Source organism: Electrophorus electricus, chromosome 1 (assembly GCF_041902795.1).
Source record: "Electrophorus electricus isolate QZ-2024a chromosome 1, ASM4190279v1, whole genome shotgun sequence".
In the NCBI taxonomy this organism is placed as follows: domain Eukaryota; kingdom Metazoa; phylum Chordata; class Actinopteri; order Gymnotiformes; family Gymnotidae; genus Electrophorus; species Electrophorus electricus.
The window spans coordinates 45,277,653-45,292,005 of NC_137497.1; the positions used below are offsets into that span (position 1 = coordinate 45,277,653).

Here is a 14,353-nt window from a genome sequence, read left to right on the forward strand (position 1 = left end):
CCTGCTCCCTGCTGGGCATCTGCCAGGGGTCACCACACCCAGGTCATCTGAGTGACAGCCAAACCCTGGGCTGTGATTGGCTAGGTTTGGACTGTTTCTACCATCAGTGGCCAATGAGAGAACTTCTCCTGGGACAGATGAGTGAATGCTGGCTCGCAAACACTCAAAGGGAGAGAACGCACTCTCTCTGTATGAGTCTCTGTGTGTGTGTGTGTGTGTGTGTGTGTGTGTGTGTGTGTGTGTGTGTGTACACACATCTGAGGAAACTAGTCTGACACCATTCTAGATGCTGTGCGGGTAGGATTTATAAGCACTGTGTTGAATGCTGATGTGTGATGTGTTTATCTGTTGGTGGTCACAGGGCTTCACTGGATTTATTTTAGTTAAATCACATCAAATCTGCTGGAAAGAAGAAAGAAGCAGGCAGAAGTCCAGAGAAACACTTTCACTTATGACATTTGTTCATTTTGCATGTTGAATTTGTCCTCATGGGTCTACATCTGTGGTCTCCTCTCCTCTGGTCTGTGGGTGTCCAGATATGATATTAAGCTTGAGAGATGTCAACAATTTATCAGGTGTGGGAGTGTTTACAGCCGTCTGGAATAGTCATTTATGTTCTGTTCCACCAGAAAAATATCTGTAGATCTGTTTTAATTTTACAAGCATCTAGATGTGTTTTAATTTTTAAAGGTCTGTCGTTCTGTTTAATATCCTCTAATTCTAAAACATGCTTTTTTTCATTGTTTTTATTTGACTGCCACTCTGTTAGTCTCCCTTCTTCAACTTTCACTTTTCCTTTCTCTGACTTTATTCTTAATTTTTCTGTTTTCTCTCTCTTTTTTTTTAATACAGTTCTGGGCTTCTCACCATATTCCCATTTTAAACACTCATGTTGTGACTTGTCTTTTTCCCGCAGACGTGACTGTGGAGAGCTACGCCGGCCTGAGAACAGCAGAGTGGACCCTCTCTCTGTCTCTCTCTCTCTCTCTCTCTCTCTCTCTCACTCCCTCTCTCTCTCTCTCTCTCTCTCTCTCTCTCTCTCTCTCTCTCTCTCTTTGCTCTAAGCATGAAGTTTGCATGTCTGCTCATGCTGCTGGTCTCTTGTGCCGTCTCGTCCCATGGTCTGCGAGGGCGTGTGCAACGCGACCGCCGCAACATTCGTCCCAACATCATTCTCATCATGACTGACGACCAAGACGTGGAGTTGGGTAAGTGGCTACGTCTTGTCCTCCCGCACACGACTGAGGTACGGCTGCAAAATATACTGTTTGTTAATCATCATCACAATATTGACCTTTGCCATAATAAAACTGCAGAAACCAGCAGTATGCAAATGAGACTCCTAACAAATCACAATTTTTAATTGTCGGTAGGTAATGCAGGCCATTGATTAATGATATTACACCAGTCAGTGTGTTGTGATATTTATTACCATATATTAAAATTGCTATATGTAGTAATATAATCGTGATGTGGTATTTCTGTCCATCGTGTTAAACCCAGCTCAGAGAGCTCTGAAGATCTGTTTATTAAATATGTTATCAAGAGAACTTGAGCATTAAAGAGCAGAGAGGAACCAAGGCCTTGGTTATGTGCTGGACAGTCCAGATATCCACGTGAGTCCAGTGCCTTGAGTCTCAGAATGAAGGCACCACGTCTGTAGCACTGAGTTACTTTACTTAGACACAGGAAGCATCCAAGTTAACGTGCAGAATCTCTAGTTGCTGCTCAATTGTGCTTTTTTTCATGTGAATTGTTCTTTTTTATTAAGTCAAGCCTGGAAAACCTGATGTCAGTGTTTGGATTTGAGGCCAGTGTTCTTGGACACAGTGTGTTAAGCCTGTGTGACTCAGCGTTGCACCGCTGTGTGTCGTCAGAGCTGATGTGGGTCAGATACAAGTGCAGAGTTGTGCTGTCGTCACCAGATCAGATTCCCTGCGACACACTAGAACCATCAGCGCTCAGCTTGCTCACATTGACCGTCTGACAGACGTTTACATTTGAATCTCCAGTGACTGGAAATCTCTGAGAGCTTTGAGGCTCTTAGTCATGCAACCACAGTCTCTTACTGCACCGCCACAAGGCATGTCTGCCCTGGCCCCGCCCACAGCCCCGCCCACACGGCCCGTCATACACTGTGAACTTCATGAACTCATTTAGTGCTGCAGAACTGAGCCGTTTTATTTAGTTTCGTTTTTTTTTTTCTTCTTGCTGTCTTGCTCTGTCCCACAGGCTCCCTGCAGGTCATGAACAAAACCCGCCGGATCATGGAGGGGGGGGGCACCTCCTTCACTAACGCCTTCGTCACCACGCCCATGTGCTGCCCGTCGCGCTCGTCCATGCTGACGGGGAAGTACGTGCACAACCACAACACCTACACCAACAACGAGAACTGCTCCTCTCTCTCCTGGCAGGTCCAGCACGAGCCGCGATCCTTCGCCGTGTATCTCAACAACACGGGATACAGGACAGGTAGTGGATACAGTCATTCTCTCTCTCTCTCACGCACGCACGCACGCATACCTCTCCCTCTCTCTCTCTCTCTCTCTCTCTCACGCAGGCACACCTCTCCCTCTCTCTCTCTCTCTCTCTCTCTCTCTCTCTCTCACGCACGCACGCACACCTCTCTCTCTCTCTCTCTCACACACGCACGCACGCACACCTCTCCCTCTCTCTCTCTCTCTCTCTCTCTCACACGCACGCACGCACGCATCATACATACACACATACATATGTACATACACGAACGCACACACACACACACACCTGCGTACACACATTCGCACAGATACATACATACATACATACATACATACACACACACACACACACACACACATCCAAATACATACATACATATACATACACACACTCGCACCCACATACATACATACATATACATGCACACACACACATACATACATACACGCACACACACACGCGCGCACACACACACATACATACACGCACACACACATACATACATACACAGACACACATACATACATACACACATACATACGTACATATGTACATACACGAACGCACACGCACATACATACATGCGTACACACACACACACACACACATACATACATATACATGCACACACATACATACATACATACGTACTTACATACATACACGCGCACACACACACATACATACACACGCACACATACATATATGCACACATACACATACACCTGCGTACACACATTCGCAAAGATACATACATACACACACACACACACACACACCCAAATACATACATACATATACATGCACACACACACATACATACACGCACACACACACGCGCACAGACACACATACATACATACATACATACATACATACACACACACACACACACACACACACATAAATGCAGTAAATGTAAATATACAATACATACATACCTGTGTGTGTGTGTGTGTGTGTGTGTGTGTGTGTGTGCGTGTGTGTGTGTGTGCGCGCGCGATGCAGCCAGATCTTACCTGTTGATCTATCAGTTTTTATCTTTTTGAGCAGATTAATGGGAGATTACTGGGAGATCACTGGGAGATTAATCTGTTTTACACATGTACACTGACGTGTTTTTAAATCAGATTCATTCATGTTGGGTTATTTTGGATTAAGGATTTTACTTTAAAAAATCTGATGCTGTTTGGTGGGTCCTGGGATTCTTCATCCCAGTTTGGTATTAATGTAAACAAACTGATCTCAGAACAGCAGTGTTGTTGATGTTGATGTTTGGGTTCCTTGGCAGCATTCTTCGGGAAGTACCTCAATGAATACAATGGCAGCTACATACCCCCTGGCTGGCGGGAGTGGGTGGGGCTCATCAAAAATTCCCGTTTCTATAATTACACGGTGTGTCGGAATGGTTACAAGGAAAAGCACGGAGCAGACTATGCCAAGGTATGTTCCACTGCTCGAAATTCCCAACCACCTCTTCACCAGAAGGTTCGTCCAAACCGGATTAAGGCACACAGCCTGCACGCGGTCCTTTATCGCATCTACTGGCTATTATTTCTGTCACTACATGTGATGGGCGAAAAATGCAAATAAAAGAATGAATGAAGAAATTAAGTATTTATGTATGCATGTATTTATTTATTTATTTGAGTATGAGAGGCATACCACTCTGATGTATGTTGACGTCCTTTGAAGCCGTGCAGGTTCCAGTGGGTGTGTCATTTGAGGAGGTGTGTGAGTTGGGTGGTTTTTCTGTGCTCGTCTGCTGACTGGCTGAATAACGTATTGGTCTGGTGCTCAGATGGCAGTGAAGTTGTTAAGTTGCCTACAGGCAGTGACTCCGGAGATGCCAACGAGGTGTGCTGGGCCTCAGTGGTTCCGTGGGAAAGCTTGGAGTGGTTTAATCCCCTCCAGCGCAACTGTCCTGACATGGCGGCATCTCATACCACGCCTCCATCAGTGGTCCACAATGTTTACACCCTTAGACAAACCTTGCTGGCCATCCAAACAGTAGTTTCTCATGAATTTTGTTATCCGGGTGAACTTTTTAAAAACGTTTTTCTTACATCTCACTCTCAGACTGTGACTTTGCTGAGGTAAACCGTATGTATGCATGATTCCTGCCTGTTGAAGTGTGTTCTTACTGTTTGAAATGACCGCATGAGTCATGTCCGTTCTGAAACAAACTGAAGTCTGATGCGTTCATACAGTCTGATGAATCTGAAGGCATCAGAGTTCCTGTGTGTCATTGAATGGAATTCTCTAAATTGAAGAAACTCGCTCACTAAAAACCCTGAGCAGAGAGAAGACAGATTAGGGTTATAGGGTTGGGGGTTAGGGTTAGGATTATAGGATTAGGGTTACAGGGTTAGGGTTACAGGGTTAGGATTATAGGGTTAGGGGTTAGGGTTATAGGGTTAGTGGTTAGGGTTAGGGTTGGCAGTTAGGGTTAGGATTATAGGTTTAGAGGTTAGGGTTATAGGGTTAGGGGTTAGGGTTAGGGGTGGCAGTTAGGGTTAGGATTATAGGGTTAGGGTTATAGGGTTAGGGGTTAGGATTATATGGTTAGGGTTATAGGGTTAGGGGTTAGGGTTAGGGTTGGCAGTTAGGATTGGGATTATAGGTTTAGGGGTTTGGGTTATAGGGTTTAGGGTTAGGGTTGGCAGTGAGGGTTAGGATTATAGGTTTAGGGGTTAGGGTTATAGGGTTAGGGTTGTAGGATTACAGGGTTAGGGGTTAGGGTTATAGGGTTAGGGGTTTGGGTTAGGATTATAGAGTTAGGGTTATAGGGTTAGTGGTTAGGGTTCGGGTTGGCAGTTATGGTTAGGGTTAGGGGTTAGGGTTAGGGGTTTGGGTTACTGTTATAGGGTTAGGGGTTTGGGTTAGGGGTTTGGGTTACTGTTATAGGGTTAGGGGTTTGGGTTAGGGTTGGTGGTTAAGAGTTGGGGTTAGGGGTTAGGGTATAAGACCTGAGGAGGAGACGTGGACAAGGAGATGTGGTCAGAGGTCCCTGTCTAGCGCTGGGTAGCACCTCACAGTGGCGAACAATTCCTTTAACTTTCAGAGGCCTCATCCACACACCTCAATGTGGTCAAAACACTGACTGAGCAGGAGGGTCCGACCCCTGACCCCAACTGTGGGCGCTAACACCAGTGTCATGTTCGGTTGTGCACAGCAGTATCACTGACGCAAACACATAGCAACCAGACACATAGCAACCAGACACCATTACAGTAAAGAGCTGATGTGTGGTTACCAAAACGCTCCGTAGTGACAGTTGAAAACACAGATGTCACAATCTCTGTACAGTTCTTCATGGTTTGTTGTGTTTTGCTTTCCCTGTGCAGGATTACTTCACAGACCTGATCACCAACGACAGCATCAGCTTCTTCCACACGTCGAAGCGGCTGTACCCCCACCGGCCTGTGCTTATGGTGATTAGTCACTCAGCACCTCACGGACCTGAAGACTCGGCCCCACAGTATTCCCATTTCTTCCCGAATGCCTCCCAGCACATGTGAGTGAAAAGCATTCTGGGACATCTTGTTACCCACTCTAAACTGAACTGTGTGTCCTCCAGGGAGGACGTCTGGGCAGGGACATTTCGGACTCTGTACTTTTTTCAATATTTCATCTATATTTAAGGCAGGATATAGGCCACACAATCTGCATTTTAGGGGTGGACCTAGGTGTTCTGAGCACAATCATCTTGTAAAAAATGTTAGAATTTGTCTCACGGGTAAATATAAGTCAGGAATTGTTGATTTTGTGTGCTCATACATGTCAGATCTGTGATTAAAATGAGACCCTTCATCTTGGGAGATGACGGTGCCCTGAAACATTCTTGTGAATAACTACTGACGTGACAGACGTGATTTAGGGTGTAAGAAATACACGCGAGTGAAGATTGGGGTTTATGGAGCGCTATTCTGTTGCCAAGTCCAAGAACGTTTTTCAGCTCTGTCATCACGACAATGTGGCTCAGCTGCCACTTCAGGTCCCAACTATCTTAAAGTGCTCCTCCAGGGTCACAGCTTGCTCCACCCCCACTCCTCACCCACAGCCTCCACCCCTCACCCTCCACCCCATCCACCCTCCATCTCCACCCTCACCCCCACCCCCACCTTCCACCTCCACCCCTCCACCCTCACCCCCACCCCATCCACCCTCCACCTCCACCCCTCCACCCTCACCCTCCACCCTCACCCCCACCCCTCACCCTCTACCCTCCACCCCCACCCTCCACTCTCCCTCAATCACTCTCTGGGTTCAGATTTCTGGCCCTCATCTTGTCACTCAGCGCATCCATTCACTTCGTGTGTTTTGACGTGTGGAATGCATTGTTTTGCTTTCTTCAACACTCTTTGTTATGTTATTAATGTATTTAGCGTGAGTTCATGGCTGTGAAGGGCTCAGACTGGGCTGGTGGTGATGGGCACACAGTTGCGGAGAATCTTGCTTGGCATGTCCTACTAGAAGAGCCAGAGGTCAGATGATGGCAAAAGCAGCACAAGACTCAGGAGTGGAGGTTGCACGGACTCCACAGATCAGAAGTAGACATGGCGTTCGCCCTGCACGACGCCAAACTTGAACTCCGTCATCATCACAATTCATTCAGCAAACGTATAATGAGAGGAGAGGTGCCAAGCACAGTGCCACAAATCTGCACAGCAGCCAAGGCTGGAAAACATTGTGTGCGCTTGCATACTTTGTTGGCATGGAAACCATAACAGCGGCTAATCTGAAATGTGGCGAGGCTGTGTTAGCATTAAGTGTGCAGTAGTAAATCGTGTGGGTGTCGACAGGGCAAACATTCACAGTTCTGCTTTTGGTTCCATCAGCCTTCCTCATTCTCCAAAATACCTCTGGAGTGTATTCTAGTGTCGTCATCTGTTCTCTGTGTGACAGAGAGAGAGGGAGGGAGGGAGGGAGATAGAGAGAGAGAGAGAGAGAGAGAGAGAGAGAGAGAGAGAGAGAGAGAGAGAGAGAGAGGGAGGGAGAGAGAGAGAGATTCAGTACATTGCAGGGTCGTGTAGGGATTGGTTAGACTTCCCACAAGGCAGGTTGGCACATATGGGCGGTTCATCGTAGCAGAGCAGGTGATGTGCATGACCCCTGTCAAATTCAGTGTGATTTGCTCTCCTGACCTCTCCTGACCTCTCCTGACCTCTCTGGCTCAGTGTCCTGGCTCTTTGGAGAGTGGGTGGGGCTTAATCCAGCCGCTAAGACCAAATGCAGCTGTCTCACTGCTCTGGGTCTTTCAGATATGTGGCTGTCGCCTACAAACCAGACCAGAGAACTGGCACGACGCGAGCGTGGAGGCGTCTCCCAGCCCGCATGCGCCGCTCTGTTTTCCCGAGTTCTCCCCTCGCCAGCCCTCTTCACATATGCTTGACTTATTGAGTTTGCATTCCAGAGCTTGTTACAAACTTTATTTTGGGTGCCCAAGGCTACAGAGTGATTGTTTTTCGCATGTGTGTGCCAACCCTCAAATGAGTTCCCTGTGCCAGGAAGGCCAAGGCTCTTGGCTTGGTGTGAAGTTGCTGCAAAAACATTGAGCACAGAGACCCACCTAATCAGTGGGTGTGGAAATTGATTAGCAATGCCTGTCGCACACATTATGTGGTAGATAAGATAGTGGCACCTGTGGTGGTGAAACAGGTGTGTGTTGGGGACTCAACACAGTGCTGTGCTCTTGGTGTGTGATGTGCTGTGCTGTTTGTGTGTGTGTGTGCTGTGTTGTGATGTGCTGTGTTGTGATGTGCTATTTGTGTGTGTGTTGTGTTGTGCTGTTTGTGTGTGTGCTGTGTTGTGATGTGCTGTGCTCTGTTCTCCAGCACACCTAGCTACAACTACGCCCCCAACATGGACAAACACTGGATCCTGCAGTACACTGGACCCATGAAGCCTGTACACATGGAGTTCACCAACGTCCTGCACAGGAAGAGACTCCAGACACTGATGTCCGTGGATGACTCTGTGGAGAAGGTCAGACAGTCTGAGCAGTGACAGAGATTACGAGTGTACAACATGCGCATGGACATGCATTAGAGAACTCTGTGTGTGTGTGTCTTCAGATATACAACACACTGGTGAATACAGGCGAGTTGGACAACACCTACATCATCTACACAGCTGACCACGGTTATCACATCGGCCAGTTTGGTCTGGTCAAAGGGAAGTCCATGCCATATGACTTCGACATTCGGGTGCCTTTCTTTGTCAGGGGACCCAACGTGGAGCCCGGAGCCAGGTAGCACCCAGCAACTAATGTGAATGTAATCATTATGTAATCCTACTGAGATTTAATCATTATTCAAATAAGCCTGCTGGTCTGTTGAATTGTGGGAAGCCAGTGACATTAAGACCATTAAGATTCGTACTGTTTTACTGTATCTGGGATGTTTTGTTATTTGCCAATACTGGACATTCATACAACACAGGCGGAAAAATGTTAATGTCTTAGTCATGTTGACACAGGCATCTATCATTTAATCTCAGCGTTTTATGAAATGAATACTTTTTTTTCAGGCTTTGGTATTAAAATACTGCCCTAGCCCACATAATAACCTGAAATTTGTTTTGAGGGAGAATCGTGAGTCTTCAAAGAGACTTCAGAGAGTATTGAGGGAGAGTCTTGAGGGAGAATCATGAGGGAGTTGGCCCTTGTGATCTCTTGGATTCTATCTGTCTCTGACAGTTTTGGCTTCTGCCATAGCCGCGCTGACCTTTGCTTGCTGGTTCTGGTTCCACAGGAACAGCCATCTTGTTCTGAACGTTGATCTGGCACCTACCATCCTGGACATTGCTGGCCTGGACAGTCCAGCCGATATGGACGGCAAGTCCATACTGAAGCTCCTGGAGCAGGAGAAGACTGGCAATAGGTAGAAGATTAAACTCCAGGATGAGCCTGGGTTCTCCCAGGGTTCGTCCACCAAAACAAAACTAACGCCATGTTTCACGGTTCACGATTTAGCTGGAGTATCAGCCAACATTTGGAGGACTAACCCAATCCCCTAGCCCTATCCACCTCTAGGCCTAACCACTAACCCCTAACCCCTAACCCCTAACCACTAGCCCTATCCACCCCTAGGCCTAACCACTAACCCCTAACCCCTAACCACTAACCCCTAACCACTAGCCCTATCCACCCCTAGGCCTAACCACTAACCCCTAACCCAAACCACTAGCCCTATCCACCCCTAGGCCTAACCACTAACCCCTAACCATATCCTCCTAACCACTAACCACTAACCCCTAACCACTAGCCCTATCCTCCTAACCCTACCCCCATAACCTCTATCCCCTAACCCTAACCCTATGCCCCTAACCCCTAACCCCAGCTGTTTGTAAAGGGGGTTTGGTCTGGACAGTATGCTGGGTTCTCTAATTCTAATGTAGATTATGTAAGAAGTGCTTCATAAATTTGGCTTTTTTTCAAATTCCAGGGAACCAAAATGATTCCCAAGACCAGTAGTAGCTTTTGTTATGAGCATTTCATATGAATTCTAAAACTTTGTTTTTTGTTTTTCAGATTCAAACCAAACCGGAAGCCAAAGGTCTGGAGGGACACGTTCCTGGTGGAGAGAGGGTGAGTTTGCTCCACTCTGCTCCCACTTCTTCTTCTTCATCATCCTATAATAGCAGGTGCAGTCATTTGTTGTATTGGTTTATATTGTGGAACGTGATTGACATCAGGCTCTGTGTTCTTGCACATCCTGTCTGCACTTACCTGTGATCCAGCTGTAACTGGCTCACTGCAGTCTATGTTCCAATAACTCAGTGCGTGTGCAGTAATCCCACACATGTGCAGTAATCTCGTGCATGTGCAGTAATTCTGCGTGAGCGTCCTCCCGTGCCTGTACAGTAATCCCGCATGAGCATCCTCCCGTGCATGTATAGTAATCCCGAGTGTGAGCGCCCTCTCGTGCATGTGCGGTAATTCCATTCGTGTGCAGTAATCCTTCGTGTGCGTCCTCCCGTGCGTGTGCAGTAATCCCGTGTGTGAGTGTCGTCCCGTGTGTGTGCGCTAATCCCGTGCATGAGCGTCCTCTCATGCGTGTGCAGTAATCCTGCTGAGCATCCTCCCGTGCCTCTGCAGTAATCCTGCGTGATTGTCCTCCCGTGTGTGTGCAGTAATCCTGTGCATGGCTGCTTGTGGCAGTTTTAAAGCAGCAGCTACCTATTTTTCAACAACAATAACAGCATGTTGCTGATCAGGCCCGGCTGCATCGCTGTGACAACAGAACTGCTGGGCATGAAATCAGAGCCGTGATAACCCACATACTTCACACCTAAAGCCAACAAAACCTGCCTAACCGGGTGCCACCACAGTTCTCATTGTATTGAGCTGTGAGGTGTGTAACTGAACCAGTTCATTAGGCAATGCTAAGCAGCCAGTTCTCCACAGTGTGGCGTGATGTCCAGTTTATTATTTAGTCATGTGTTTGTTTTGTGGATGTGGGGAGTCCAAAAGGAAATGGAACACAACTGCAGAGTGCTACAGGAAAGAGTTGAGTTTGGTGGGATAAATAAATTGTGGGATACCCCAGGAGAGCAAGACCTCACGCTGAGAGGAGCCACAGGAAGGGTTGGTGTGGAGAGCCTGACCCTCTTCCACCTTCCTGCTACCCAAGCCACAGCCCGGGCAGGCAGCTCCACCTACCTCCACCTTCCTCCACCTTCCTTCACCTTCCTACACCTTCCTACCTCATCCAGCCTCTCTGTCGTTGCAGCAAAATCCTGCGTAAGAAAGAAGAGTCAGTAGGGGGTGCTGTGGGCCTGGCGCATGCAAACAGCCTGCCCAAATACAAGAAGGTGAAAGAGATGTGTGAGCAGACAGAGTTTCAGACAGCCTGCGAACAGCCTGGACAGGTACATGCACGCATGCATACGCATGCATATATACACACATGCATGCACGCACACAAACGTGTGTGTGTGTGTGTGTGTGTGTGTGTGTGTGTGTGTTCAAGTTCAAGTTCAAGTTTGGTTTATTTGTCACATACATAGTCATGTACAGTATAACTCGCAGTGAAATGGTGGAGAGTGCTCTGTCCAAACTGAGGAAAAAGAAAAACAGGGGTGCATAGAGAAATATATATTCTATATATATACAAAATTATATTAACAATGTATGTACAATATCTGTATATTATGTTTATATACACAATGTATAATGTATATATGATATGTATATATGCATGTACACAATGTACAGAATGTACAGTCCCATCTTGTAATTGACATATTAACAGTTATATGTTACATGGTGGTAATTGAACATATTTACAGTTATGTTACATGGTGGTGGTGGTCCCCACAGTTTATCAGTTTCCCTGATTCAGGGCCCGAATGGCCTGTGGGAAGAAGCTCCTCTTCATTCTCTCTGTTGAAAGCGAAAGCGCTTCCCTGACCTCAGCAGAGAGAAGAGTCTATTGTTGGGCTGGGTGGGGTCCTTCACAGTCCTCCTGGCCTTGGTCTGGCACCGCTTGTAGTAGATGGTCTGCAGCTCAGGAAGTTCCGTATGAGTGATGCGCTCTGCTGAACACACCACCTTTTGGAGTGCTTGTCTGTCCTGCTTGGTGCTGTTCCCAAACCAGACTGTGATGTTCCCTGTGAGGATGCTCTCGATAGTGCAGGTGTAGAAGTTCCGCAGTACCTTGGAGGGCAGTCTGAAGTCTCTTAGGCGTCTGAGGTGGTAAAGACGCTGACGAGCCTCCTTTGCCAGGGAGTTGGTATGGCAGGACCAGGACAGGTCCTGTGAGATGTGAACACCAAGCTACCTGAAACTATCTACTCTCTCCACTGTGGTTCCACTGATCCTCACAGGTTGGTAGTGCCGCTCCTGCTTCTTGCTGCAATCCACGATCAGCTCCTTTGTCTTACTGACGTTTAAGAGGAGCTTATTTTCCTGGCACCAGTTTTCCAGGTGTTTAATCTCCTCCAGGTAGGCCCTCTCATCGTTGTCCGAGATCAGGCTTATGACAACGGTGTCGTCAGCAAACTTGACAATGATGGTGGAGCTGGAAGTGGCTGTGCAGTCATAGGTGTACAGTGAGTAGAGCAGGGGGCTTAGGACACAACCCTGAGGAGCTCCAGTGCTGAGGGTGAGGGTGGATGAGGCACAGTTGCCCACCCGTACTGATTGTGGTCTGTCTGTTAGGAAGTTGGAGATCCAGTCGCACAGGGATGCATGTAGTCCTAGATCCTCCAACTTAGTAGTGAGTAGGGAGGGGATGATGGTGTTAAATGCTGAACTGTAGTCGACAAACAGCATTTTAACATAATTACCCCTCCCTTTGTCCAGGTGGGTCAGTGTGGTGTGGAACAGATGTGCAATTGCATCATCAGTGGAGCGGTTGTGGCAGTATGAAAACTGCAGTGGGTCCATGGAGGCTGGCAGTGAAGATGTGATGAAGGCTCTGACTAGCTTTTCAAAGCACTTCATCACGACTGATGTGAGGGCAACAGGGCGGTAGTCATTGAGGTCAGAGGGTCGAGGTTTCTTCGGGATGGGGATATATATATATATATATACACACACACACACACACACACACACACAAACAAACAATCATTTATTAATTTGTAATATTTAAGCCCAGTGATGTTGTGCTCCCTACACCAGGGTGTCCAGAGTGAGTTGTTACATGTGTGTGGTGCAGTGTGGTCCCTCGAGTTGTAGTGTAATTCAAGCTGCCAGTTACAGCCACTGAGGTGTAATTAGTCCTTGGTATGCTTAGCAAGGGTAACTAATTCCACTGTATCCCTCTTTCATCAGGGCCCTATTAACTGGTGCACAGCGTGCCTGGTCCCTGGTAGTCAGCAGCACAGTGCTGAATGAGAGCTGAAAAAAAACACAATGTTATAGTTTCAAATGCAGCTTTGATTTCCAGAGCTAATGTGAAACAGACAAACAGACAAAAAAGTTTTTATGGGTTTGCTTCTAACAGTCTGGGGATTTGATTAAAAGCAAAGTTTCTACGAAGGGTTTGTGGTTTTTAAGGGTTTCTAAATGTTTAGAAATGTGTGTTGGTGCACTACACACCTCCCTGTGACTGCTCTGGTTTGAAAGAGTGCATGAATGTTTATTTGTTAAAAACAGCAGGATATAAGGACATGCAGGTTGTGCGTGTGCACAGGCGTGTACATTTTCAGTGTATTTATAGTCAGTTTTTCTTCTGCTTTGGCGTAAAAGTGTTCAGTGAAACCTCAGACGTGGTGTAGATGAAGACGGTCGAGTCTGAGCCTGTGGAGGGGAACACACACACTACCCTCTCTCCCCGCTTCTCTCACTTTCTCTCTCTCTCTCACTCTATCGATCTCTCTCTCGTGTTGGAGGAATGTGACAGGCACTAAAACTAAAAGCTCTGTAAAAACAGCAGGAATGCAAGACTTCACCTGACAACTACTGCCCTGCTTCACTTCCTGTGAAGAGTCAATGAGTTCTGTGTGTGTGTGTTTGTGTGTGTGGGGTGTATTTTGTGTGTGTGTGTGAGGGGTGTATGTGTATGGTGTGCGTGTGTGTGTATGTGTGAGGGGTGTCTTTCAGTTCTCCACCTCCATGAATGAGGGTTAGGGTTAGACTAATGAGGTGTATGACTGTGATTGGTCATTTGGAAGCTTGTGTTTGTCATTCTGGAGATCTTGAGTGTGATGGTGAGTTAGCAAAACCCCGCAGAGTTGAATATGTTTGCTTAGGACTGTTTGACTAGCAGCTGATGGAGCCAGGCTGTGTGTGTCCGTGCGTGCGTGAGCCAATGCATAAAGTTTGTCTGGCAGTGTTGGATGTGTGCATGTCCGTGTACGTGTGCTTTTCTTGTGTACGTGCGATTGTGGCATGCATGTGTTTCTAGTTGCTCCAGTCTCT

At 47.1% G+C, this 14,353-nt stretch overlaps 1 protein-coding gene across 9 annotated transcripts in view; it reads left to right on the plus strand.

Annotated features, from left to right (window-relative positions):
• The first annotated feature begins 914 nt into the window (after window positions 1–914).
• The window catches only part of sulf1 (sulfatase 1), a 21,679-nt gene continuing 8,240 nt past the window's right edge, over window positions 915–14,353 (plus strand). For 5 of the 9 annotated variants that reach the window (XM_035526541.2, XM_035526542.2, XM_035526543.2 and 2 more), the window contains exons 1-9: window positions 916–1,208; window positions 2,233–2,472; window positions 3,773–3,924; window positions 5,829–5,998; window positions 8,319–8,469; window positions 8,559–8,734; window positions 9,237–9,365; window positions 10,016–10,072; window positions 11,217–11,355. In XM_035526541.2, the coding sequence (XP_035382434.1) occupies window positions 1,067–1,208; window positions 2,233–2,472; window positions 3,773–3,924; window positions 5,829–5,998; window positions 8,319–8,469; window positions 8,559–8,734; window positions 9,237–9,365; window positions 10,016–10,072; window positions 11,217–11,355 (1,356 nt within the window). In that variant the 5' untranslated portion in view covers window positions 916–1,066. Of the gene's footprint in view, window positions 1,209–2,231; window positions 2,473–3,772; window positions 3,925–5,828; window positions 5,999–8,318; window positions 8,470–8,558; window positions 8,735–9,236; window positions 9,366–10,015; window positions 10,073–11,216; window positions 11,356–14,353 lie in introns of those variants that run through there. The other 4 variants (XR_014125625.1, XM_035526540.2, XM_035526544.2 and 1 more) reach the window with 3 other exon arrangements.